The sequence below is a fragment of the Aedes albopictus genome, chromosome 1 (assembly GCF_035046485.1).
Source record: "Aedes albopictus strain Foshan chromosome 1, AalbF5, whole genome shotgun sequence".
Taxonomy (NCBI): Eukaryota; Metazoa; Arthropoda; class Insecta; order Diptera; family Culicidae; genus Aedes; species Aedes albopictus.
Genome location: NC_085136.1, coordinates 244,614,617 through 244,641,047, shown reverse-complemented (window position 1 = coordinate 244,641,047; position 26,431 = coordinate 244,614,617). Strand labels below are relative to the sequence as shown.

Genomic DNA, 26,431 nt, shown 5'->3' with positions numbered 1-26,431 from the left:
TACCAAAGTGAGTCGAAAACGACTCACTTTAGAGTAGTTTTCAACGAGCGTGTATATTACGAAACGAACTTGATATTGTCAGATTTCTTGAAACGTAAACACCGCGCGGTCGTTGAAATGTTTCAAAAAGGGGCTTTGCACCAAAGTTCACGCGGTCTATCGTTTTCGAAAGGAACAGCCGCACCGTAGGAAACGCCGCAATGTTATTTCCCATAAGGATGAAATAAACAGGGAGTGAAAATCGCGGCCGTACCTTTCGGAAGCGATAGGCCGCGTGCATTTTTGTGCAAATCTCTCAATATACGCTATATCACGTTCCGTTCTTAATATTGGCTTTCAAGGGCAAAACAAAACATACTGTTACCCATCTTTGTTTCGGTAGCGCAACTACCGAACTGATGATGTTTACCTTTTTTTACATGCCTATCAACATAATCTGCTGGGGAAATTATTTTATTTTTCCTACTTACAACCCACATCCGACAATTTTTTTAAGTAGGAATGGTAGAACTTTCAATTCCCTCGGTCGCACGTACATTAGTTTTGCATTTTGTTCCACCATTTCCGTGAAAAATGAGATCCGGTTTGTGCAAGTGAGGAGTTGAGGTTAGAATTGTAGGATATTCTAGGTTAGATTTGCTATCCACTTCGCCTGAACGATTTTCAGACCCAGAAATATCGTACTTCTAATTAGTTTTCACTGCCGTAAAAAATACTGTTATGCTCAGAATAAACAGTTATACCTTGTGTCGGACGTACGTCGGGCACAGTGCGCTGGATAGAGGGCCAGGTCCGCTGTCCAGCGCACTACGTCCGACGTTAGGTTTCACGTATAGATTTTGAGAAAATTCGATTGTCGGGTGTGAGGAATCTTCGGGTTTCAACCGCGACGACAATAGTAGGTCGATTCGACCACTCGCGATGCTGGTATCGTTTTTGCTCCTGTATGACGTTTGCTCACTACTGCCATCTAGTGGCGGCCCGGCCAAGCACAGTACATTTAGCATTGCATTAGTTTTCGAGACGATGTTTTGCAATGAAATTTTTTCCAAGTGTTACGTCTGTTTCTCTGTGGTTGTAATAACAAAACAGTTCTAATTATCGTGGATAGAATGACAGTTCAATCGATAAAATTTAGACCAACATTTGAAAAGGGCGTAACAGCCATTTCGAATTTCTGCTTCTCCCGTCCCTCCTAGGCTTACCCCCATTATTCATGAAACCTTTTACCAGTAACAGATATATATCTGACTCCCCGCTATCTGTTAACGGGAAAAGTTTGCATAAAAATAAATATTGAAATACGCCCAGGAGGGACGGAACAAGTGAGAATTTGCAATGGTTGTTCCGCCCTTTTCAAATGTTAGTCTAAAAATGACAGTTCGACCCGAACAAAAAAAATCCCCATACAAACTTTAAATGCATTTTAAAAATGGTTCCCGCACTCCAAAAATTATAAATTTTTGGATTTCGCTATTTTTTAGATGGAGAATCCGATTATAAAATATTCCGGATACCCCCAAAGAACCCAATAATTTTGAGATTAATTCAAACGACTCATACCGTCATTTTGGAAAAGTATTCAAGCATTGATTCGTGATTTTTCCTGATCGGTGGCCCACCCTCCACCAAACGCTGAATCGCTGAACGCGCTGAATCCAAGAAAGTGCGCGCCATTAAATTTTGTTTCAAATGAAAACATAAACAGTAGGTACGCGATTGTCTCGAACGTTTTCGAAGTTTTTTAGCGAGATTCAGTGTTGAAATGTTACTTTTATTGTAGTGTTGAATTGTTTGTGAATAGTAATTTCATTGTCAGAAATGGCCATCCAGTTGGTTCTGTTCGATTGTGAGAAGCAGGTGGACATTCCGGTGCCATCCACGGAGATCGTAATCGGGCGGGACTCGATTCTTCAGGTAAATGCGGAGGGGTGCGTGACTCATGCCCTGTTTGTTATGGTTGAAGTGCTATTTAAATGCATACGATTTTCCTGTACGTTCATGGCTTGGGGTTTAACATTCTTTTTCCTTCGCAGTGTGACGACAAGCGCATCTCGCGTCAGCACGGCATTATAAAGCACGATGGCGAGCAGGCCGGCCGCACCATTCAGATCACGTCCACACACGCGAATCCTATTTTCCTGCGGACCTCGGATCAGGTGTTGGATATACTGACCAAGGATTTGACCGCAACGCTGAGACACGGTGAGAAGTTTGCTCTGTTGCCGGATCAGTACTGGTTCGAGGTGCGGTTCCGGGACACAGGAGAAACCGCAGAGGCGGAGGAACCGGTTAGCAGCAGTTCTGCTGCGAATCCAGAAGAGGCGACGTCGGGAGTTGAAGAAGTCGGTGCTACCGGAGGAGGAACGATACGGGTTCGAACGATGGAGGAGGTTAATAATGCGGCGGTGGCCGTGGCGGAGCAACGGGTGCTTCCGGACTGGATGGGGGGAGGTGGTGGTGGAGAGAAAAGGAAGAACGATGATGAATCCAACGATGATAGTTCAAAGAAGGCAAGAAGTGAAGATGTACCGGCGGTTAAGGCCGATCCTGATTCTGCGGAAGCAAGTACATCTCAGCAAAAGCCACAGCCATCATCAGCGGCGGATCAGGAAGCCGGCAAGACAGAGATAAAGAAAGAAACGGCAGATAGCACCAGTTCACCACTGAGGCCATCCTGCGAGTTTGGAATCCGCTGTTACAGACGCACTTTGGAACACAGGGCACAGTTTGCCCATCCGAATGACAGTGACTATCGGAGACCCACGTTTCCTGCGGCACCAAGTGAAGCTCCACACTGTCCGTACGGGGCAACCTGCTACCGTCGTAATCCGCAGCACTTCCGGGACTTTCAGCATCCCGATTCAAGTGAGTATAGAAGAGGTATGTGGTCGATGTCATGCGCATTCATTTCATTTAAGTATCGGAAATTGTCCCTTGGCTTCGTCTGGTCATCATCCCAAAGTAACACTCGATTGGAATTCATGTTGGCTTGTTGTAATGATTTTTTCCCTGTCGATCTCGATTGTTGAGAGTTGCCTTGTTTCTTTACTTTGCCCCTTGTCAGCTGGGTACATAGCGGCAGCCTTTCGAGTGGTTCCCAGTCCCACCGATGACGATTCTGACGATGGCAGTTCGGATCGTCCCAGACGCATTACCAAAGCTCCGGCAAAGCTAAGTGATTACGTTATCTACAAGTAGTGGATTGGGCGTTATCATCTTTGACCATGTTACTTTAGTGATAAGAATTGTGATTGTTATGTATTTATCGAGCATATAACCAAAACCATATAACTATAGATTCGGTTTGCGAATAAAAACAAAAATATATGAAAGTCTCGTGTCACTTGCGCATTTTTGGCAGCGATTCCATAACATTCTCCCAAAAATTTTCAGCGGAATAGCGAATCTAGTTAGGAACGGAACCAATTCCATTCGAATCTCTGTAGGTAGAGATAGTACCCAAATGTGGAAATTCCACTCAAATCTCTATGTAGATTCTTTTCGAAGCTTAGTGGAAACCCTCGAATCTCTGTGGAGACTTCACTTCCATCTCTGTGATCATTTCAGTTAAATCTCTGGAGAGATTCCACTTCAATGTCTGTGGAGATTCAACTCAAATCGATGTTGAGATTCCTCACAAACCTCTGTGGAGATTCCAATTGAAATCTCTGTGAGCATTCCAGTTAGGGGGAATTCCTCTCGAATATTTGTAGAGATTCCACACACATCTATGTTGAGATTGCTCGCAATTCTCTGCGGAGATTCCAATCAAATTTCTAAGAAAATTGCAATCGCATCTCTGTGGAGAGTTTACTCGAATCTCTGTGAAGTTTTGACACGAATCACTGCTGTTAGACATATTATTCAAATATTTGTGAAATTTCAACTCAAATATCTGTTACGTTTCCACATGAATTTCTTTTGAAGATACTAGTCGCATCTTTGTGGAGGGTCCTCTCGAATCTTCGTGTCAATTCCACTCAAACTTCTGTGGACATTCGAGATAAATCTCTGTGAAGATTTCTCTCGAATATCCATGGTAATTCTACTCCAATTTCTGTAGACATTCCAGTTTAATCTCTGAGGAGATTCTACTCAAATCTTTAATGAGATTACACTTCAGTTTTTTGTAGAAATTCCGAAATTGCACTCGAATGTCGTGGATTTCACAATAATTTCCAAGGAGATCTAACTCGAATCTCAAATGAAATGTCTTTCGAATCTTTCGGGAGATTTCACTTGAACTTTTGTGGAGATTTTATTTTGTGTGTGTAGAGATTTCAATCAAATCTTCATGTTGATTCATCAATTATCTCAATGAAGATTCCAATTGTATAACACTTTGACTTGAACGTCCGTGAAAATTCCACTCGAAACTCAGTGGAGATTCTACTCGAATCACTGTGGAGATTTCGCTTGAATCTCCATGGGGATTCTATTCGAATCTCTGTGAACATTCCAGTTGGAGCTCTGGGGAGATTCCATTCCAATGTATACAGAGAATCCACTCAAATCTCTGATGGAATTGCACTTGAATCGCTGTGGAGATTCCTCACAAACCTCTGTGGAGATTTCAATCGGATTTCTTAAGACATACCACTCGGGTCTCATTGGATTCTACTATATTTTTGTAAAGATTCCTTTTCAATCTCTGTAGATATTCCGCTCGAATCTCTGTGGAGATTTCACTCTGTCATCTCTGTAGAGATTCCACTCGAATCTCCATGATCTGTTCGAAGATTTCACTCGAATTTCTGTGGTGATTCCGCACAAATCTCTGCTGAAATTGCAGAAGATTCGACCTGAATTTTAGAGAAGGTTTTACTCGAATCTCAGAAGAAATTCGATCTGAACCATTCAATATATTTCACGCGACTTTCTGCGGAGACTCAACTTGAATGTTTGCAGTGATTCTATTGACTTGAATTAATTGAAGCTCTGTGGAGATTTCTCGCAATCCTCTGCTGAGATTCCACTCGACGCTAGGGAAAGTCTTGTCGAATCTTTGTAGAAATTTCACTCGAGTCTCTGTAGGCCCCTAGGTAGACTTTGTAGACACTCGGCTCAAATACTTGTGGAAATTCTACAAAAAATTGCTGTGGAAATTTCACGAAATTCTCTAATCCGACCAAATTCCTGTAAACAAAAGCTTCTAAAACATGGAGCTTCTTAGCATCCGAAAAGCGAGCTTATGAGTTACTGAAACTAAAAGCGTACCAAATCCTGAAAGAGAAACCATCCAAGATGTCGAAAAGACATCTTTGAGGCTTCTGAAAATGGGAGCTTCCAAGATCCTGGCACCGGCAGCTTACTTGCTTCTGAAACGGTGTTTTTTCGGAAACAGATTCTCAGTTTTTGAAAGAGCTCTCCCAGCTCATGGAAGAAGAAGCTCCTTATCAGAAAATTTCAATCCTGAAGAAGAGATTTCTAAGTTCCTAAAAGCGAGAAATTCCAACCTTTAAAACAATAACATTTAAACTCCTGTGAGGGTAGTTTTCAAGCCAAAAGAAAAGGAGCTTCTAAATTTCTTAAAGAGAGAGCTTCCAAGCTCTCTAAAAAAAGGAAGAGCCTCTAACAGAACTTCTTTGCTTCTAAAATAAGAAGCATTCAAGCTACTAGAAAATGGCACCATCTGAAAAAGGGAACTTCCACATTCCTGGACGAGAGAGCTTTTTCAAGGTTTCGAAGGGAACATCCCAATGCCTGGAAGAGGGAGCATTCAAGTTCGATAAAGAGGATGCTTTCATGTTTTGGAGAAGGTAATTTAATTTTTAGAAAAGGAGCTCCTTATTTCATTAAAAACTTAGCAACCAAGGTCTTGAAGAAGAAAGTTTCCTAGCAGAAACAGCTTTGAGGCTCCCAAGAGAGGAAGGTTTCTGAACAAAAGAGCTTCCCAGCTCCCTAAGGAGAGGTCTTCCAGGCTCCTCGAAGAAGGAGCTGCCATGTTCCTGATAAATAGGATCTTCCAAGTTTTTTGAAAAAGGGGGTCCCTAAGTTCCTATAGGAGAGAGTTTCAAACTCCTTATAGCAGATACTTTCATGCTCCTTAAAAATGAATATTTCCAAGCTCCTGAAGAGAGATTGATTCCATTGGAGCTCCCAAGCTCCTGACAACAATAAGCTTCCACGCTACAGGAAGAGCAAATGTTCAAACTTCTGACAGGGAGAGCTTTGAAAGAGAACTTTGAAGCAGCACGTAAAATAGAACCTTTGTATTGAGCATTCAAGCTCAGAAGAAAGCAGCTTTCAGGTTCTTGGAAAAGGTTTTTTTTTTTTCAAATTTTAGAAAAAGGAGCTCATAAAAGAGGAATTCCTTCTAGTTTCCCGTAGCTGAGAACAGACGGATAGCTTGTTCAATCTCCCTGGAATGGAGTGGATGTGCACCAACTGCCTCTACCTACAGCTATTGATCTAACACTTACACGACGAAGTCTTCCTCTGGCTTGACGTGTTGGTTGATTACCCGAGACAGAACGACGGCGTTCCAGAACTTCATCGCTTGCTGGGAGATTTGATGTTCTTTGCGCAGGAGTCCTTGTAACCGGTCAGCCGGTTCTTGAACGGACAATCGATGGAGTAGTACAAGACACCGCAGTTCCAACAAGGCGTAGCTGGACCGGTATCCATATGAGGACTGAATCTTGATTCTGCTGATCCCCACCCAGACTTGAAAGTTCCTTCTGCTGTGCTGAAGCTGTCCCGATCATCGCCGTATCGTGCTTGATGTTGAGAAGCCGCTAACCCTCGTTCGAAATCAGCTCCATAGTTACGTCGTCCCGCTCTTCAATGCGGATGAGCAACTTCGTCTGATCTCCGCATCCGAATTCACCTTCAGTTCACAGACGAAGACATGTTTCGACTCGACACAGAGTTTGTTTAAACGTCCGACAAACGTCTTGTAGTCCTCGGTGACTTGATTCATGACTTGCAAGCACCGATACCGTCGGCCGATCCCAGTCACTGGTGTTCCAATAAGCTTTTCAATTTACTCGCCGTGTCGTTAAATCTGATTGCCACAGATAAACAGACGTAACACACAAATTTCATTAAAAAAAACATCGTCACGAAAACCCAATCGCCCAATACTAAACCACAGTGAAGAGACATCCAGGCTAGAACAAATTTCATTCAGAAAGTTGTGTAAGGATTTGAATCTTTGCTTGAGTAAGGTTGCAAATCAATACACGATGAAAACACTAAGGGTGCCGTTATAGTTACGCGTGAGAGTGGGAGTGCGCGTGTGCGAAGCTGCAAAGAAGAATATCAACAATAGCAAATTCACGAAAATCCTATGGACGCGCACTTTCACTCTCACTTTGAAGCGGCACTATGTCATCGCCGTAACGCCGCCAAACCACCGACGAACCGACGTGACAGCTAGAACAAATAAATTCAAATTTGTTGCCCGCGACGCCATGATGAAAAATAGCCGAACACTATCGCCACCTCTATAACGGCTCGCGATGATTTGATAGCTCGACACCGAACCCCCGTGTGTTCATATAGGAAACGGTTCGCGTCTGCGCTGATTTGACAGAAACGATCGCTCGCTTCAGTGGTCGACCGTTAAATTTGGGGGGGACACTTTTGAATCGCCACTGTCACGTCGGTTCGTCGGTGGCCAAACACCACACATTGCCACAGTCAGTGGTGAATTGAAACATTTCAAGTGGTGAATTAAATTAGTATGGAAAATTAACCGATTGCAGCGCCACGATGTTGCCACTTGTGTTGCCGATTTCAAATGGCCGTTAAATTCCTTACACAGTTTCAGAACTGGACTTGGATGTCTGTTCTCTGTGGCTAAACGTATTGTGATTGGCCGGGTCATCACTAGATGGCGGTACACTGAACGAAAACCCCCGCCGTTTAAAGAATGATTTTTAATTCAATACGATTCAAAATCGCAGAATCCGAATTTTGAATGATCACACAGCAGAATGATTTTACTACATCTTACTGAATAAAAATCATCCTGTTAATGTATAAAAATTGACACAATCAATGAATGTTTTTCTACTTAGGGTGTGCTGAGATTGATTATCATCTCAAAACCAACTGAAAGTATGTCCAGCTGTGCCCTATATCGAAAATCATCCAGTTTTAGTTCGACACTCGGTTCGACATCTGTCATTCGTTTGAAGCAGTATGGTCACAGAGAACAGACATCCAAGTCAAGTTCCGAAACTGTGTAAGGAATTTAACGGCCATTTGAAATCGGCAACATAAGTGGCAATAGCGTGGCGCTGCAATCGGTTAATTTCCCATACTAATTTAATTCACCACTTGAAATATTTCAATTCACCACTGACTGTGGCAATATGGTGTTTGGTGGCGTTAGTGTTGTCATCGTGTATTGGTTTGCAACCTTTCTCAAGTGAAGATTCAAATCCTTACACAACTTTCCGATTGAAATTTGTTCTACCCTGGATGTCTGTTCTCTGTGGTATGGTAAAGTAGAAGTTTTGCTAGCCAGTTGTGTTTCGGAGGTTAAGATCGGAACGGAAAATATTCTTATTATGTACAACACAAAAGGTAAGAATGCAAGGGGTTGGTCGCTCGGCACATCTACTTTCGTCTTCAATGTGCCGGTACTGTGCCGAACTGTGCCGGTCGTGCCGAACTGTGCCCAATTGTGCCCGATACTGTGCCGTACACATTTAGCGTGCAGAGATTCTCAAGTATAATTTTTTTGATGTATCTGGCAACCATTCTAAATTTAGGTGTTTCGTAGCAATCCATTTGTAAACAAAACATATCAGGTGTGATGAAGTTATTTTAAATTAGCTCGCTGAAGTTATTTTAAACTACCTCGCTAACTACGTAAGATCCAAGGTAAATTTACACATAAAAACTGCTATGTGAATCGGTTGTTGAAGATATTGAAATTCAGTGTTGTTTTGTTCCAGGAGAGAGTAAAGAATGTGTTATTTTTCGGAGCAGCACCACCGCTGGTAGCCACGGTCATCATTCTGGCAGGAAATCGATTTCTGTTCGAGCAAACTGGAGAAGACCAAAGCATTATGCGGATGGACACTAGTCTACGATAGGTCTGCTGGTGCTGGGATTCGCATTAATGATGTTGGTGGATCGGGTAACTTCACCGAGAGAGGATTTCCAGACGCACAATCAGAATGCCAACAACTGTCACAATCCAATCGATAGTTTCCGCCGCAGCTGACGAAGTGAGCACAACACCGGGCACGGAGACCACTGAACCGGCATACACAACATTCAAATCTCTGGAGACCGCTTCCAGCAGCAGAGTGGAAATGGGGGCCCTGCTGCCGCTGTTCCTGATCATTTGGTTACCACCAGTAGAGAACGTTCAATGAAGCGCTGACGAGGTAAACCCAAACATTACTCAGTTAGCAAAGCTGGCCTAACTTTATCGAAGGGAAAGCAATCGATTTATTACCAAATGTGTGTTTCCTGAATAATGTTGGTTTAGGCCTGGTATGTTATTGAGTGGTCGAATGTCGGATATATACTCAGAAATGTAAAATAGTAAAAGCTACGGATATGCTAGAGCGAACGCGCCAGTTAAGACAGATTGATGTAGTTTTGTGCAATAATAACAAAATCACGATTTGTAGCACTTTTAAATAAATTTTTGTTTTAATTCTCAAATGAGTTCGTTGTTTTTTAAACCAGTTTATATGTTTGTAGGTAAGACAGTGTGTCACTTGACAAAGAAAGCTTGCTGTTCGGTGCTTTGATGTGTGTAACGTAATGGTCAATATCCGATTTTAGGTGTTTCTTATTGTTGACACTTAAGCATCCAACCGAAGACACAGTGTAGAAGTTTCCCAGAAGAAAGATTCCTCTTTTCTCTACATTCGCTGGACACTCTCTAGGTACAGTGGTGAGTGGACAAGTTTTCAATTTACCTGTGGATAAAACACATTTTTAGTTTTCATTGAATTTCAATGCACTCAATACTTTAAACCAAAATACACACCCTCATTCTGGAGCTCATTCTTGTTTTCGGACGTATCCACTTTCGAACGTTTTTGGTTCGATCCAATCAGTAGGCCATTTGATTTTGCTGGCGTAAACGGGAATGCGAACGATTTACGTTCGAAAGTGGATTCGATCGAAAACAAGAATGAGGGTGACAATCACGGTAATAGAATCTTCGAACTTTTATCCATTTAATGTAAATTTTAAAACGAACTGTGCATTGAGGATCTTCGTAAGAACACAGAACGAGACAGGAATTTTGACTGCAAGGACTATCCACGTCCAAGCCAGAATGTCAGTAGTTCAATTTTCTAAAGCAGTTACAAATCTTACTTGTAGTAAATAGGGTAGTAAACTGCCCCCATTCGCACAACAGTCCTATGTGAATAGGAGACCTAGCAAACATGGGACTCTTATGCTAATAAGGGCAGTAAATGCCCTGCTTAAGATATAGCTGAAGATACTCTTTTTACCTGTTTGGTATTGGAAGTTTGTTACATGGCAAACCATGGGTCCTTGTAATGCAATCCAATCTCCGGTACTGATCTCATGTTTAATGCAGTTTTGGTTAGATGAATCTTTTGGTGCAAGCATTCTTATTTGATGGAACCGTCTCAAGCGGTCGTTGGATCTTTTAAAACGCCCCGATGAAAGCATCCATAGCATTGTCGATTTTTTAATACTTATAACTTTACCGTTTATCCCTTTTACATAGAAAACGTTTCGATTGTTCTCGGATGAACATTGGCGTAGAAGTAGCTCTCCACCTGCATTGGAAAAGATTTTCTCTGCATCCTCAATTATATGTTTCATTGAATTTTCATTCAACGAGGAACTTTCAACTTCCGCATCACTACTAATTCCATCTGTAATTTGATATTCATTTAGTTCGCATGCATCTGAAATAATGAAAAAATGATATCGTTTGAATTCGATGAAGCCTTGAACTCAAGGAGACGTTTTCTTCGATTCTAAAGCCTGAAGTACACCTTAGCATTAGCATTAAGCGAGTCGCACAAATTCGTAGGTGGTACAGTCCCAGACCGCTGGTATGAGGGTTGCCTCCTTCTCGTCCGAACCAAAGCACAAAGATTTGTGATTAATCTCTGACTCTTAGACAAGACTGACGCAATCATTCAATGGTCGAGAACTGTCTTGGCCACGTTCTTGCGACTGCCGAGGGAAGGAAGGGATGGTTAGTTGGACACCTAAGAAAGATGTAGACAACTCTATAGATCTATACGAAGACGTATACGATCTCTCATGCTTTAAGGCCTGAAGTACACAGAGTCGAATATTTAAAAAAATCAAGAAACAACATCAGTTTGACATTTATGAAAATTTGATGGAGTCAAACAAGATGTTTGAGCATTGGTTTTTTAAGACAAATATTTGACCCTGTATACTAACAGCTCGAATATGTATAGGCTTGTTTATGAACCAAGTTCTAAAGCTAACCCGAACTTACAGTTACTTGTCTTAGTACCTTTGCATGCTGAATCATTTGAGTTGTTGGCGACCTCGGAGCTCTCAATCGAGACAAATTCAAATTCGGATTCTGTTTTGGAATTTCTGGTCATACTCTCCCTGAAATCAATTTCAAGATTTTGAACTCCTAGACAGGTTAATAAATGTTCCGCGTTTTTCGCAGCTGTGTCGATGGCCAGACGGATTTGATCGTCGTTAGGAAGATCTTGATTTGCTGTTTTTTGGCATTTTAGCTGCTGCTTTTGCAGACAAGGAAAGTTTAGGTCTGCTTTTCTCCGATGCACTATCAGCAACTTCATTTGCACCTTCTGCATTCTTTGCTCAACTTCTTTCATTGTAAAATTGACTGCCGTATGGTTGACAGTCGTCATCGAACGAAGCTCCCGAAATGTTGTTTCACATGGTTGACTAGACAAGTGAGTAATTATGAATTGCTCCGGGCTGTCGGCTTGTCGGCACCTGACAATGAATTTTACCAAGCCATGTGCGTTTAACTCCAAACAGTGATACACGTTTGATGTCGGGCAGTCCTTCAGTGTTTTTCTATTGCTTATGCAAATTTGGCGCCATGCCCTTACAAATAACAAAGCAGTCCTGAAAGGAAAAAATAATTTTAATAGATTTATAACTTTGCCGACATCATTTTGATACAAACCATATCGAAGTTATTCGTTCAATAGGAGACATATGCTCATCGTTGAAAGCCAAATATGCATGACGCATTATTTGTATATAAGTAGCAGTTCCAATACTGCCAGGTACCACATCGATTAGATGGTCTATAAGATCCAAAGACATCAGTTTTAGCGATGGGTCAAATTTCATTCGGTCCGCCGCGTTCAAATCTGAAGGGTTTAGTTTGTGAATCATTTTTTGACCATTTTCCATCATTTGTTTGAGAACAGCTGATGAAATTACGTAGTCTCCTAAAGTAAAGTAAAGAGTAAATAAAAAAAATTAGGTAAAGAAGTCATAAGGTGTTTTATAATAATGTAAATAGAATATCATTACCTAAGCGCATTTGCTTTTTTGGATCTAGCAAAGAATGACGAAATTTATTAACTAAGTGAATACTGCCCTGGATGGAAATAGCTTTGAAATCAAGTTTGAAATCGTTATTCATAGCAAAGTGGGGACCATATTGTGATTCCGATCCCACGTGAAGTGCATGAAGAGTTGATCTTTGTCTCATAGCCATGAGAAGCCGCGGATCACCATCGGACGCGTTAGCAATGACAGTTATTCCAGCTTTTAGTAGCTCGGATTCTATATAATTCCAACGTGAAATGACTTGGTCATGTGTGAACCTGTTATCACTGCACATATACAAAATGCAGAATGGTAATGCTCCAACGGCCATTGGTGTTGCCATTACGATGTAAAGGTATTCACCCACAGAATAGCGCTCAAGGTCATTAATCATTTTTTCAACCGTGCTGGCGTTAAATGTATCCTGTTCAGGCATACCGGAATGGTCCAACGGAGCCACCAGGCCACGAATTGAGTCATTTCTTGAATCGTATTCTGGGTTGGGCGAAAGCGTTGTTCCATCTTCGCTTAAGGAAACCACTAGAGGATAATTGTGCGCGTTCAAATACTTCAGTAGAGGTGTCACCATTAGGATTCCTTCCTGAGTCTCTGTAGTATGCTTTGCGATATGTCGCTTCAATGTTTTTGAGCTAGGCAGCTGCATATTTGCCTTTATAAATTGATAGTTGCTATTGCCACCAGCCATCAATTCGTATGCAGCTGCATCTAGCTCAGGTTCCGTGTACCGTATTCCATTTGGCTTACATAATTTTGATCTCGAATCCATCTGAACATGTAAGTCAGGAAGAGGGCTTGAACTTTTTCTTGTGACATGTCCAATGAATTGGCTTCCAGTATAATTTTCCGGGTATCCTGAAGATTATGTTAATACATTTTTATTTAAGAATACAAACCGTACGACTCTTGTTATTAGAGACCATTCATATGCCACGTGGACAGAACAATCTTGAATTTTGACCAGCTTCTCTACTTCCCTTGGATAAGCATGGACTTCTCCAAAATCCTCTCCCTTTATAAATTATCCACGTGGTATATGGACAGCATCGGGACGGCACTGGCTTTATTTAGTTTATTTAAATTATGCTATTACTTGTAGCGGTTGAATGACCTTCATGTTTTTGTTCCACTTGTTCTTCTACGATTTCGTGGTCCTTTGAGCTCTCCTTAACATCTTTGCTCTCGTGTTCTTTTGCGTATCCGTGCTCCTTAGTGTTTCGATCCCAGCTATCGTTCTCGTGTGCCTCTATAGCATCACCATGGTAATCATCTGAATCGAATCGAGAAAAAGTTTACCGAAATCAACTGAGACGAAAAAAAAATTTTTTTTTACCTTGGGAGTCATACACGGTTTCATCAAAATATTTGCCCTTGGTATCAGACACATTATACTCGTGAATTTTTTCGGCCTGTAAATCACCTGTACTTGAGCTTACGGTGTCGTCAAGGTATTCTGCAGGTCCAATTTCGGTTTCTGCTTCATCGAGGTGCAGCGGATCTATTTCCGTACCAGCTGTATCCAGATGAGGTGGATCCATGCTAGACGTCGTAAGTTCAAAGTCTGAAACATTCAATTGGTTTAGAAGTTTGTGTGCACCACTTCATTTAAACGCTTTAATATACCACATGCAGTTCCGATACCAGTGGATTCCAGGGAAGGTCGTTTTATTGGACAATCGTTCTCGTTAGCATCGTCAGTAGCAACTGGTGTGACACTACGGCGTTTCTGTTTAGATGAGTGCGGTGTCTGGATGTGAAATGTTTTACAGTGCCGTTTGAAAGCAAAAATATGCCAACTGCCTGTTGTGTCCATGTTGAGGGAAATTTTAGACTGCTTACTGTCATCACAAATGGGACAGGTCACGTGAGCGTGGATTTTGCCGCTTGTAGTGTATGCTTCTACTCGAAGATCTTGCATTTTTTCTCGAAAGCTATCAAAAGCACCGTCCTGACAGCTTCTACAAAAAGAAACAGATAGGCGAAATGATTTCAAAAATGAATAAGTACACATTGTTTCATCATAACAATTAAAAAGTCAGCTTTTAACAAAAACAAAGTTTTTTTTTTATTTAATTTACAATACTTATTATGCATTACAATAAAATAAAGTTGAAACTTTAATATTTTCGAGCAAAATTCTAATGGTATTTTATGAATATATTATTATAGCTATATGTAATTTTTTTCAATAATGTATAATCTAAACTAATATTTATATGTATCTAGTGATTTTGCTTCACTCTTTAATGTCACAGCTGCTCACGATAGAAATGTAAGAAGAATGAAGCATATTCAAATTAATATGGACTGGAATTTTGCATCAAATGAAAATCAAGGAAGTTAGGAACAAATGATTCACGACCATGCTTAAAATATGAGTTCCATTTCTGGTCAGTGTGGGAACTTCTCGTAATGAAAATTTTCTCGACTTTATTACAAAGTGACTTTCAGTACACTTGCATAAATGTGCATCAAATGGTTCTTATTGAGATCTACCTAAGGATCTGCTTCAGAGTCTGTATAGCAAGGGTAGTTTGAAAGTAGGTTTGAAATTGTTGGATAAGCATAATTGTGGTAAATATGAGAAATATGTATAGCATGACATCTTTACTGCCGTTCTATGCATAACTGTCCCATGCTTTATGGGACTCCCATGTAACATAGGACAATTGGGCCAAGGGGAATGACATATCCTTTTCTAACCGGAATATCCGCATTTATCCGTTTCTAACCGTCGCTAACCACGTCTAACTTCTGCTCACTTAGCAGCTCGCTTAGCAACGGTTAGCGACGGTTAGAAACGGATAAATGCGGATATTCCGGTTAGAAAAGGATATGTCATTCCCCTTGAATTGGGCGTAGAACGGCAGTGCAGGTCTTTGGTTACACTCACAGGGACGAAAAGTAATCCCAAATTTTGGTTTGCAGTCTTTGGACATGATTCTCCAATTCCAAGTCCTTGTGTCGTTCGTCATTAGGAATTATCTGTGGTTTCTGTGCATTTTTACGCTTGATTTTCTTCAAAAATTTGCTGATCCCGCAGCGGTTGATGATGCCTGCTAAATCAAGGAGGCATAAGGTTTCCCCTTCAGTAAACCGGAAGTTCTCGGGCTGCAATGCGTAATTCCTGCCGTAAATCTCTCTCAATGGAATTCCTCCTGCTAAAGCTTCTTCTTTTAAGCTCTCCACCATCCCACGCATATCCTCCTCAATGAGTTTGATAGTTTCTCGCGTAAGTCTCGCCAGAGATTGGCTGCATAGGTTGTTTATGTTGAGGATATTTTTAAGATGCAGGTTTATTGCGCCATATTCTTCCTCAAGTTTCGTCCAGAAAAAATCCTAAAATAAATTAAAGTGATTCATAATGTATCAATCCTTTCCGATCTCTACAGCATGTAAAATGTTCTAGGACTGGCAAAGGCCTTGTTATCATATCACCAGTAAATAAGATCGATGATTTTTTTTTGCTCAATTTGATGCATCAATAACAAGTCAATTTGGCCATGTTGGATCGCAAAAATCACGTACATACTTACCATGTCTATTACGGAGTGGTCCATTTTTAAATTGAAGCAGGTTCCTTTAATTGTAGTCCTTAAATAATGATATTTCAAGAGCCGAAGTCTTGGCCGAACTAATTTCTTGAATTTGCCCAACGATCTGTTTACTTTTAAGTCTAGCTGCAACAGTCGCAGTGACAGAAAGCGACAGTGCTCCCATTTAATTTAATCAATGCACTGCTATTTATAATTATGTGTTAGAGCGTGCTGAAATGTGCCGGCAAGTGTGCCGAAGTGTGCCGGCCAGTGTGCCGATGTGTGCCGAAGTGTGCCCGGGCACAATGTGCCGAGTGACCGACCCCTTGTAAGAATGGCATATATTTTGTTCATTGAAGGAATTTTAAACATGGTCAATTGATAAATTCTTATTCAATTACAGGATATTTTGCTTCGATTTTGCGCCTCGTTATCACGCCGGATCCAAAAAATTTGAATAGCATGTAATAAATTTATATATGAATAAATAATTGATGAAATGGTTCAATATTTGGGTATCTTTATTGAGGTTTTATTTTCATTCAATTCAAATTTTTACTGAAAACAAACCCACATCAAATTAAATCGGGAAAGCAATGAATATCATTCAATAATTTTCTTCTCAAAAAGTAATGAAAATCATCCTGTTTTGGGATAATCGTCATTCACATTGTTTTGATTTTGAAGGAAGCTGCATCGAATAAAAATCATCCGAATCTTGTCTGATAATAGGCATGGGGCTCGGATGAGGCAAAAATCATTCAATTCATGGCGGGTATTTTCGTTCAGTGCAACTACTGAATATTTGAATCAACCGTTAAAAAGGTGATCGGCTGGTCCAGTGGTTCCCAACATTTCCGTAAAAGAAACAGCTACAATGAATTCCAATCATGCTTCAACATCAACATATTATTCTGATTCATTGCCATTCGTTGATCGAAGTCTCAAAACAGATCTCTACTTCCAGCCACAGTCACACCGGCCGTCACAGTGACCGTTATAAACCCAGCGCCGGGAGCTGGCATACGAGGCCAGGATCAGACTGGCCGAAGACGGCGTCGTCGTCTCGCCCGGGACATTGTCATAGCGGCCATGGCCGATCCGAATCTCTTCGACGACAGCGATGAGGACGATGACGACGACGACGACGGAGACGATCTGTTCGGGGATGGAGAAGATTCCGATGAGTATATGCCGGGGCGTGGGAATTCCGACGAAGAAGATGATGACAGTCCCGAAGAAGTCGATATCGAAGATGAAAATGAAGAATAGCTTTAGGATGGAGAAGAAGAATGCTATGTGTACCTTAAAAACTAAAATTTGGCCATGTTTTCATAAAAAAAGAAATCCATCGTATTCACTAAAATAATCGAATCCCAATTTATTAAACATTTAGTAGCCTACTGTATGCTTCAAATCATATGACACAATTTGAATTTCCTGAAAGTTTTAAAGCACAATTGCAGCAGATATAAATTAAACCTCACAGACTGCTGCCATGGAGACAGCTTTTAGCTGGCTTGCCTCGCCGCCGATTGATGATGGTTGGCGGCGGCCAGAAGAAGTCCTGACGATGACGACGAGGTAGCAGATGACGACGATGATGATGATGACGAGGAGGCGGCCCGCTGTTGACTGTAGCCTTTGTACAGGGTGCCAAGGACGATGCCCAGGAACAGAATCAGTCCAACTTGGTGGTTGGAGATGAACTTTGTGGCGCAATCCGTCGGGTTGTCGATGTTGAGGGAGTAGATCTGAAAATGAACGAAAGGACTTGTATTAGGCTCAGTGTACCAGTTATGGCTATAGTACTTCAAATTCGCCATATTTGATTTTCAAGTTTTCAACCTTTAATGATGCAAATCAAGAAGAAAAAAATCGTGAACAACAGATCACGATCACAAAAGATGGCTGCAATCATTCAAACTTCACAAATTTGCGCAAATTGCGATAGAAATAATTCATTTTCCTTAACTTTTCCGCTTCTTTGCACCCTATTTCGCCATAGTGTACCAGTTATGGCTAATCCCATAAGGAATGCATGTAAATACAGTAGACGTTCGATAACTGCAACATGTTTACGTTTCACTTACCAAATGAAATTCGATAACTGCAACAACTGACAGACGTCAAAGAACTGTCAGTCGCTGCAGAATGCAGCCAATGTGCATTCGGAAATCATCGCAATGCAACAAAAGTGCATACGAAAAATATCGCATCCCTGTTGACATTTCGTTTTGACAGATAGCGGTGCAAAATTGTTGCACTTAGCGGACTTGCAGTTAAAAAGCATTGCAGAAAAGCGTTTGCACCGAGCAAACGTCTACTGTATTTCGTGGAAGCGGACTGGGCAGGCAATATCAGCGACAGGAAACCCAACTCAGGATATCTCGTATATTTCGGTGGATGATTGATTTCATGGGCCGCTCGCAAACAGAACTGTGTGGCGTTATCATCAATCGAAGCTGAACTCGTTGCTCTAGCTGAAGCCTTTCAGGAACTAATGTGGTTGAAGAAATGACTGGCCGATTTTGGTGAGAACAATGAGCCGATCAAGATCATGGAGGATAATCAAAGCTGCATACACCAACTGGAGAACGAAAGAGTTGAGAAACTATCAAAACATATTGATACAAAATACGCATTCACGAAAGATTTGAAGAAAAACGGAGCAATCGACGTAGAATATTGCCCTACGGCTGAGCAAACAGTCAATATGATGACGAAGCCTTTATCAAAAAATATGTACCTTCAGAGACTCATCTGGATTAAAATTGATCAAGAAAACTACGCTTGAGGAGTGTTAAAGCATGTCTAGCATAGTAGTCTTTATATAATTATTGCGGAAATTCATTCCTAGCTACACGCATTTTCCTTAATTCTAAGAGCTCCTGGAGGAATCCTGGTACTGGAAAAAGATCTTGGAGGAATCCTAGAAGAAGTTCCAACTGGAATTGCCATAGGAATCCCGGAAGGAATTTAAGAAGCAATCCTAGAAGTAGTTACTGAAAGAATGCCGGAAGGAAGAATTCTGAAAGAATGTGTTGTAGGATTCCTGGAAGGATCTCAGAAAGAATTCCTGAAGAAATTCCAGAAGGAACTCCGGCAGGAATCTTACATGGAATTCCTGGAAGGAATCCATGACTGAATTTTGGAAGGAGTCCTGGAGGAACCCCGGAAAAATTTGCTGGGATAACCCGGGAATACCCGGAAATTTCCAGCTATATCATTTGGAAGTAAAAAAAACGTCCAAAGACATTCCAAAATAAACAAACTATTTGGAAAATCTAGGATGGAAATCCTGGATTATTCCCAGCAGAACTTCGTGAGAATTCCAGGAAGAAATCCTTTGAAGTCCCAGAAGAAATCTCTGGAAGAAAACCCAGGAAGGAATTCCTGTAGGAACCTTTTAGGAATCACCGAAGGGATCCCAGAGGAACTTTTGAAGGAATCCCAAAAAGAATCTAAGATGCAGCTTGCTGAGAAGGAAGTCATAACTAGAAAAATTTTATAATAAATTTGTGAAGAAACAATAGAATAAATTCTTGGAGGAATCTCAGGAAAAATCGCTGGAATAATCCTAGAAGAATTTCTGGAGGTATCTGTGAAATTTCGGAAAGAATTTTGAAGGAATCTAGGAATTCCTTAAGAAATCTCTGAAAAATCTCAGGAATACTTTCTGGAGGAATCCTGGCAAGAGCTCTTGAAGGAATTCCAGACGGAATCTCTTTAGGAATCTCAGAAGAAACTCCTGGATTTGGAAGAATCCCCAGAGAATGATCAAGAACTCCCTGGGAATCAAACAAACTCCAGGAGGAGTCCTGGAACAAACTTGCGGAGAAATCGCGAAGGATTTCTTGGAGGAATCTCGGATGGAATTCCTGTGAAAAATCTCAGAACAGAAGGACCTCCTGCAGGGGTGTCGCCGTGCTATCATCAATTCAAAAGTCAGCACACTTTACCGCGCACGCGAACACCACATCTTGAATGAAATCAAACCACCTGTGAAAAGCTGACAACATTTTTTGAGGTCCAAATCTTGAACAACAAGGCCTCGAAACATCATAGACTTCTTTACATTATATTTAGCAACCGCGGTATGCACTGATTATTCACGCCGTGTAGCGTGATTCTCATAATATTCAAATGTCAAAGTCACGTAAATTCCGTGATATTTAACAGCACTGAAGTAAAATTGCTCATGATGCCAAATTGGCACAATTTTTTTTTATCGCAAAAGAGAAGGCAGACTTTTATTTCTATTAGGTATACACAATTACTGTTCCACTGCACCGGAATACTAACTGCGAACAGTTTACAAACATTCAAAGCACAAAAAAGAGCAACGAAATTGATAAACAAATACGACGCACGTTCTACACGGTCAGCATTACGCCACACTTCTTAACCTTTCCCCCCTCGTCCCTCTTCCTCGCACTCACCTGATGCGCCAGATGGGCCGATATCACTCCGACGGCCGAATAGTAGGGCCACGTCTGCTCACACACCACTCCGGACGTTACCAGACCGCCGATCATTGCCGTCGTGAATCCACTAAGCCACAGCTTCGTGTTGTCTCCAAAACGGATCGCGGTCGATTTGATTCCCAGCAAGGCGTCGTCCACCTTGTCCTGATGGGCGTAGATCGTGTCGTAGACGATTGTCCAGCAGACACCGGCCGCGTACAGCGGCAGGCAAGCAGACCAATCGACCGAGCCTTGGGTGGCACTCCAACCCAGCAGGGCACCCCAGTTGAAGGTCATTCCCAGGACCAGTTGCGGCCAGTGGGTTATCCGCTTCATCAGCGGATAGATGATGACTAACCCCAGGGAACTTGCCCCGAGCAGGATCGAGTACCAATTCAGTTCCAACAGGATCAACAGCCCGACGCCCAGCTGAGCTCCTAGGAAGAACCACGCATCCGCTGCACTCAACTCTCCGGCGACCAACGGTCGCGTCTTGGTTCGGGCCACTTTTCCGTCAATGTCCCGGTCCCACATGTCGTTTATCGTACAGCCTGCTCCTCTCATGATGAATGCCCCCGTCCCGAACAGGGTCAGCATCCACAAATCCGGCCAGCATCCAGCCGGTGCGCTCAGCGCTATGCTCCATCCGCAGGGCCAAAACAGCAACCAGGACCCAATTGGCCTGTCCACCCGCATCAACCTCCCGTACGGACTCTGGACTATCCTCTTTAGCAAACTTTTTGGCTCCGGTTTCTTATCACTAATGTTGCTACTGTAATCCCTTAAAACTAGCTCCCAGTTCTTGCCTTTGGAGGCACCATGGTGCAACCTGTACTCCGGCCACCGTGAGTTTGTCAACTTCCTGCAGCCGGTGCTATTCGCACTCCACCGTGAATCATCCTTCCAGCAAATAATTGCACCAACACTGCTAACAGCTGTCTGCAGTCGATGATGGTGGTGGTACAGAATCAGCCCCCGGCGGATGTGCACTCCTCCGGGATCCTGCCTCAGAGATCCGATGTGCTGCGTCGTGATCCATCGCGTCGCCGAACTGCTGGCCAATTTTCTCAGCATAATCCTCAGTGTTGTTCTGATCGGGAGAGCACCATCTAGCACATCATTCCGCCGAAAATCCCATCAACCCACACTGAACTCGCGCACCGCGGCGTAAACCACCGACGACGGCGCACTGTGTCACCGGAGTCCCGTGAAAACTTCCGAAGGAGCTTAATAAAGTACTGACCAGAGCGGAGCCGACGGAACGATTACTTAACCCACACATGGGAGGGTGCAGCGAGAAAAGCCGAAAACGATTCTGACAGCTCTCCGTAGCGTGAGACGAATGCGAATGATGGGAAAATGTCGCAGAGATGCAAGGAAAAGGAGAAATTCACTCTTATTTTCTTTTTTCGGATTTCTCTCTCGCAGATCTCTTTTATCGGAGGTTTTTCCAACGCGGTCGAAAGCATTCGAACAAAATTTCTAGATTGAGTTTAAATAAGGGCGAAAGTAACATGAGAGAGTTCTCTTCATCGACTCTCTCTTCTTCTTCTTCTCTTCTTCTGCAAATTCAATCGAACTTTTTTACACTTAAGCGCTGTTTGCAGATCAGAAGGAATTCCTCAGCCTATCTTGATGCATGGGAAATTCCTTGCCTGAATTGCTCAAGAAACCGGTTTTTCTTCCATCGCAGTACGCAGTTGTGAAGAAATAACAATTGGGTTCTTTAGGGGTATCCAGATTATTGCATAATCGGAATCTCCGTCCAAAAATTAGTCGAAATCCAAAATTTCATCATTTTTGGTGACCGGGAACTATTTTTAAAATGCATTTAAAGTTTGTATGGAGAAAATTTTTTGGTCGGGGTGAACTGTCGCTTTATAGATTGAACTGTCATTCTATCCACGGAAATTAAAACTGTTTTGTTAATTCAACCATCAAAACAAAGGAATTGGAACGCAATAAAATCACCTAATACTCAGAAAAATGAGCTCTTTCGATTAGGCTAAAGAAAATGGCAATATTTAATTCACTAAACAACCCAATTCAAATGGCAGTCACCGTAGAAAGTTTCTGCCAGGAATCGCTCAAGAAGTTTCTTGAGCAATTCCTTTTGAACTCGAAACTGCGCTTTAAGCGCTGTTTGCAGATCAGAAGTGTTGGATCACAGCAATCAATGGATTTACACGTCAACTGAATAATACCCTAAATACGAATTTATCATCATAGCAGCCTTTGCTCCACTATATAAGCAGAGGAATCTGCACTGGTTGATTCATTCTAAGTTTTGAAGAGAAACACGTTTTACAAGAGCACTATAACTGGTGGTTTATTAGGTGGAAAAGAAACTGAGTTGCTCCCAGGGACCAGAGCGATATTTATACCCCAACGGTTGCCATGCAGTTGTTATTTATTATGTACATAGCAACCGACATTTGCCTTATGTACTATGATGGAATTCAAATGCATCATACGATTGCTATGATTTCCAACACCCCCTCTCAATTGATTCCTTCTATTCCTAACTTATTCCTTAAAGCTACGAACGTTGGAGCGGGCAGGGACTTCGTGAGGATGTCGGCTTGCTGCTTCTGAGTCGGAACGTATACCAACTTCACCTTACCGTCGGCAACAACATTTCGGATGAAATGGTACTTCACGTCAATGTGTTTGACTCGCCTCGTTTCCTCTCGTTCAGCCATCGCAATCGCTCCTTGGTTGTCCTCATATATTGGTACCGGATACGGCAGGGCATCCGGCTGAAGATCGGCCATCAACCCGGCCAACCATATCGTCTCACTTACGCAGGAACTCATGGCAACGTACTCGGCTTCGGTAGAAGACATTGCCACAGTAGACTGCTTCTTCGATGACCAGGCAACTGTGTTTCCGTGAACCTTCAGCAGAAAGCCAGAGACGCACTTGCGATCGGATTCATCGCTTGCGTAGTCTGCATCGGCGTAGGCAGCGACCATTGGTTCTCTTGGATTTCTTCGGTAGACTAACTCCATGTTTTTCGTTGCTTGCAGATACCGTAGGACTCGCTTGGCATGCTTCCAGTGTTCTTCACCAGCAGCATCTTGAAACCTCGCCAAGTAGCCAACGATGAAACAAAGATCCGGTCGAGAGCCCATCATGATGTACATGAGACTACCGACCAGCTCGCGGTAGGGATACGGACATCTTCCATCTCCTCGCTTCAGCTGCAGTTTGGGTTCTGCTGGAGTCTTGGCGGGATTGCAGTTTTCCATGCCAAAACGACCAATAATCTTGTCGATATGCCCCGACTGGGACAGCTTCGTTAATCCTCGATCCAGATCTCGAGTGATCTTAATGCCCAGGAAGTGGTGCAGCTCCTTCATGTCCGTCATTTCAAACTTCCGCATCAGCACATTCTTCACTCGCTCGATTTCGACATCGTTCCTGGCAGCAATCAGAAGGTCATCCACGTATACTACGATGTACACCGTGTTGTCGCCAGTAATCCGAACATACAGGCAATAGTCGTACTTCGATCGCGTAAATCCCAACGTTGTCAGGAACTCGTTCAGATGACTGTTCCAGCACCTCGGCGACTGCTTCAAACCATAAAGCGCTCGATGTAGTAGGCAGACTTCTCCAGGACGTAGGACCACCCCCTCTGGACACTGCATGTACACCTTCTTGTTGAGCTTCCCATTCAGAAAGGCAGTCTTGACATCTAGCTGGTGAATCTTCAGTCCGTTCGTCGTTGCAAGTGCCAGGAGAGTTCGGATGGTAGCCAGCCGCGCCACCGGCGCAAATGTCTCCTCGTAGTCGATGTGCTTCTTCTGTGCGTAGCCCTTAGCTACCAGCCGCGCCTTGTAGCGCGTAGGACGTCCATCAGCATCGGTCTTCACGTTGAACACCCACTTGCACGGTACGGGCTGTACCTCGGCGGGACATCGAACCACGGTCCATGTGCGGTTTTTCTGCAACGCTGCCAGCTCTTCATCGATCGCTTGCCTCCACTCAGGCTCGTGCGGATGACCATCGACATCGGAATAACGTTCGGGAACCTGTATGGAATTTACAGCAGCAGAAAGCGCTCTATACGGAATAAAATCAGAAAACCAACCTGGTCTCCTGCACTCCCGACCACTGGACCTCGGAACATCATCACGTGGTGCGTTCCTTTCTGATTGTGGCGGGAGTGCGGTTGCGCCTTCCTCGTTGTCGTCCTCCTCTCCAGCAGTGGAATAACCACCGGAGACATGGTCATCGTCCTGAGCATTGTCGTCTGGTCCAGCATCTTCATTTTCCCCCTCTTGCTCGGGAATCGGTGATACTTCCTCCGGAATAACCAGTCGACGATCGATGTCTTCACTTGGTGACTTGAATGGAAATGCTGCCTCATTGCAGCGGACATCACGGGCCACGAACATTTTTCGGAAATCTTGATCCCAGAGGCGATATCCAGCCGGTGCGTACCCGACAAATACACACTTCCGTCCGGTTGGGTCCAGCTTACCTCTTTTCTGTTTCGGTATCCAGGAAAACGCTTGGCATCCGAACACTCTCAGCTTGGTGACATCCGGCTTCTCTCCGTGCCATCGTTCCGCAGGCGTTTGGTTTCCCTTGATTGCTTCAGTCGGACTTCTGTTGGCAACGTAGACAGCATTCAGGACCGCTTCTCCCCAAAGGTACTTCGGTGCACCCGACTCCGTCAGCATTGCTCGCATTTTCTCCACTATGGTGCGGTTAAAGCGTTCCGCCACACCATTATGCTGCGGGGTGTACCCGACCGTTGACTCCACTTGGATCCCTTTTTCCTCGTAGTAGGCCAGTTGCTGATTTGAGAAATACTCACGTCCAAGATCACACCGCAAGCTTGCTATTTTTGTCCCGAATTTAGCCGTCGCCATCGCTTCGTAGACCTTGAAATAATCGAACACCTGATCCTTCCTCTTCAACAGGTAAACGACTCCGAAGTGCGTGTAATCGTCCACGAACGATAGGAAATAGCGATAACCATCCGCCGTCGTCGGTGTGATTTGTCCACACACGTCCGTGTGCACACGCTCCAATGGCCATCGAGTCTGCGGTCTCGTTCCGTTGAATGGCAGCCTCACCATGTTGCTTTCTGCGCATGTGTCACAAAACTTTGCGTCACCATGGATACCATCCAGTCCTGTCACCATCTTGGCATTCTTCAATTTGAGCACATTCTTGAAGCTGAGATGCGCATACCGCTTGTGCCACAGCCCCAGGTCCGGAGTGCTATCCGCCGCCAACGCCGTTCCATTCGGTAGCCGGTTCATCCGCAGGTAAAAAAGATTACCTTTCGCTCTCGCCACACCGATAGTATCGCCGTCCTTCGTCAGAACGGCACAATCCGGCTTGAATTCGACGTGCACACCCGCTTTCAGTAGCCGCGCCAACGACAGCAGGTTATACTTCAGCTGCTTGACAAGCAACACGTGGCTGAATGACAACGTGTATCGGTGCTCTCCAACGAGTGACTTGCCTTTCACGGTTCCTTCCTTGGATGCTACCAGAACCTCACCATCCTTCGCGCTGTCGATGTGAAGTGGTTCCCGTATCACATGGATCTCCTGGAAATATCCTTCGTCGCTGACCATGTGGCAACTTGCACCCGAGTCCAGCACCCACTCGATTTCGTCCTGCTCGAGGGACACCGTTGCTCCGGAAACAAGGGCCACTTCTTTGTCGACCGGGAGTCTCGCTACCTGCGCCCGATCCGGATGATTTTTCACCTTGGGACAGGCAAACTTCTTATGCCCCACTTCTCCGCAATGGTAGCATTTTCCTGGGAATTTCGTTGCCTTCCCACGCCGATTTCCGGATTTGGCCGCCAACACCACTCCATTCGAACCGCTCGCTGCACTCGTACCGGAATCTCGTCCAGAACGCTTTTGCTCCTCCGCTAGAAGGCGTGCTTTGACGGTC

General features: G+C 43.3%; 5 protein-coding genes and 1 pseudogene across 14 annotated transcripts in view; 1 reads left to right on the top strand and 5 right to left on the bottom strand.

Annotated features, from left to right (window-relative positions):
- LOC109411881 (dedicator of cytokinesis protein 3) overlaps positions 1-26,431 on the bottom strand; it is a 681,785-nt gene that overhangs the window by 505,449 nt on the left and 149,905 nt on the right. The gene's annotated exons all lie outside the window — the stretch shown is intronic.
- The window catches only part of LOC115262273 (small ribosomal subunit protein eS4-like), a 203,078-nt pseudogene that overhangs the window by 132,469 nt on the left and 44,178 nt on the right, over positions 1-26,431 (bottom strand).
- LOC109412717 (aprataxin and PNK-like factor) lies at positions 1,697-17,367 on the top strand. Of its 6 annotated transcripts, none has more exons than XM_062846550.1 (3): positions 1,697-1,917; positions 2,037-2,883; positions 17,005-17,367. In XM_062846550.1, exons 1-3 carry the CDS (start codon positions 1,822-1,824, stop codon positions 17,307-17,309), a joined length of 1,248 nt encoding a protein of 415 aa, XP_062702534.1. In that variant the 5' UTR covers positions 1,697-1,821; the 3' UTR covers positions 17,310-17,367. The 6 variants fall into 6 exon arrangements, with proteins under 6 accessions (XP_062702534.1, XP_062702536.1, XP_019541879.3 ...); XM_062846552.1 differs by having other exon boundaries at positions 1,698-1,917; positions 2,037-2,868; positions 17,005-17,365; XM_019686334.3 differs by lacking the exon at positions 17,005-17,367 and adding an exon at positions 3,068-3,324 and having other exon boundaries at positions 1,698-1,917.
- Positions 3,464-12,201, bottom strand: LOC134285545 (uncharacterized). Its single transcript, XM_062846558.1, has 3 exons — positions 11,453-12,201; positions 10,440-10,865; positions 3,464-9,893 (listed from the first exon to the last, which is right to left on the bottom strand). The coding sequence occupies exons 1-3, from the start codon at positions 11,823-11,825 to the stop codon at positions 9,649-9,651; spliced, it is 1,044 nt and encodes a 347-aa protein (XP_062702542.1). The 5' UTR covers positions 11,826-12,201; the 3' UTR covers positions 3,464-9,648.
- LOC134285543 (uncharacterized) lies at positions 12,275-16,972 on the bottom strand. 4 transcript variants are annotated; one of them, XM_062846544.1, is made up of 5 exons: positions 16,038-16,970; positions 14,125-15,840; positions 13,835-14,062; positions 13,595-13,771; positions 12,275-13,356 (listed from the first exon to the last, which is right to left on the bottom strand). In XM_062846544.1, exons 2-5 carry the CDS (start codon positions 14,510-14,512, stop codon positions 12,437-12,439), a joined length of 1,713 nt encoding a protein of 570 aa, XP_062702528.1. In that variant the 5' UTR covers positions 14,513-15,840; positions 16,038-16,970; the 3' UTR covers positions 12,275-12,436. The 4 variants fall into 4 exon arrangements, with proteins under 4 accessions (XP_062702528.1, XP_062702527.1, XP_062702530.1 ...); XM_062846543.1 differs by having other exon boundaries at positions 14,125-16,970; XM_062846546.1 differs by having other exon boundaries at positions 13,835-16,972.
- On the bottom strand, positions 17,394-21,817 carry LOC109412716 (4-hydroxybenzoate polyprenyltransferase, mitochondrial). The gene is made up of 2 exons (XM_062846549.1): positions 20,480-21,817; positions 17,394-17,791 (listed from the first exon to the last, which is right to left on the bottom strand). The coding sequence occupies exons 1-2, from the start codon at positions 21,575-21,577 to the stop codon at positions 17,549-17,551; spliced, it is 1,341 nt and encodes a 446-aa protein (XP_062702533.1). The 5' UTR covers positions 21,578-21,817; the 3' UTR covers positions 17,394-17,548.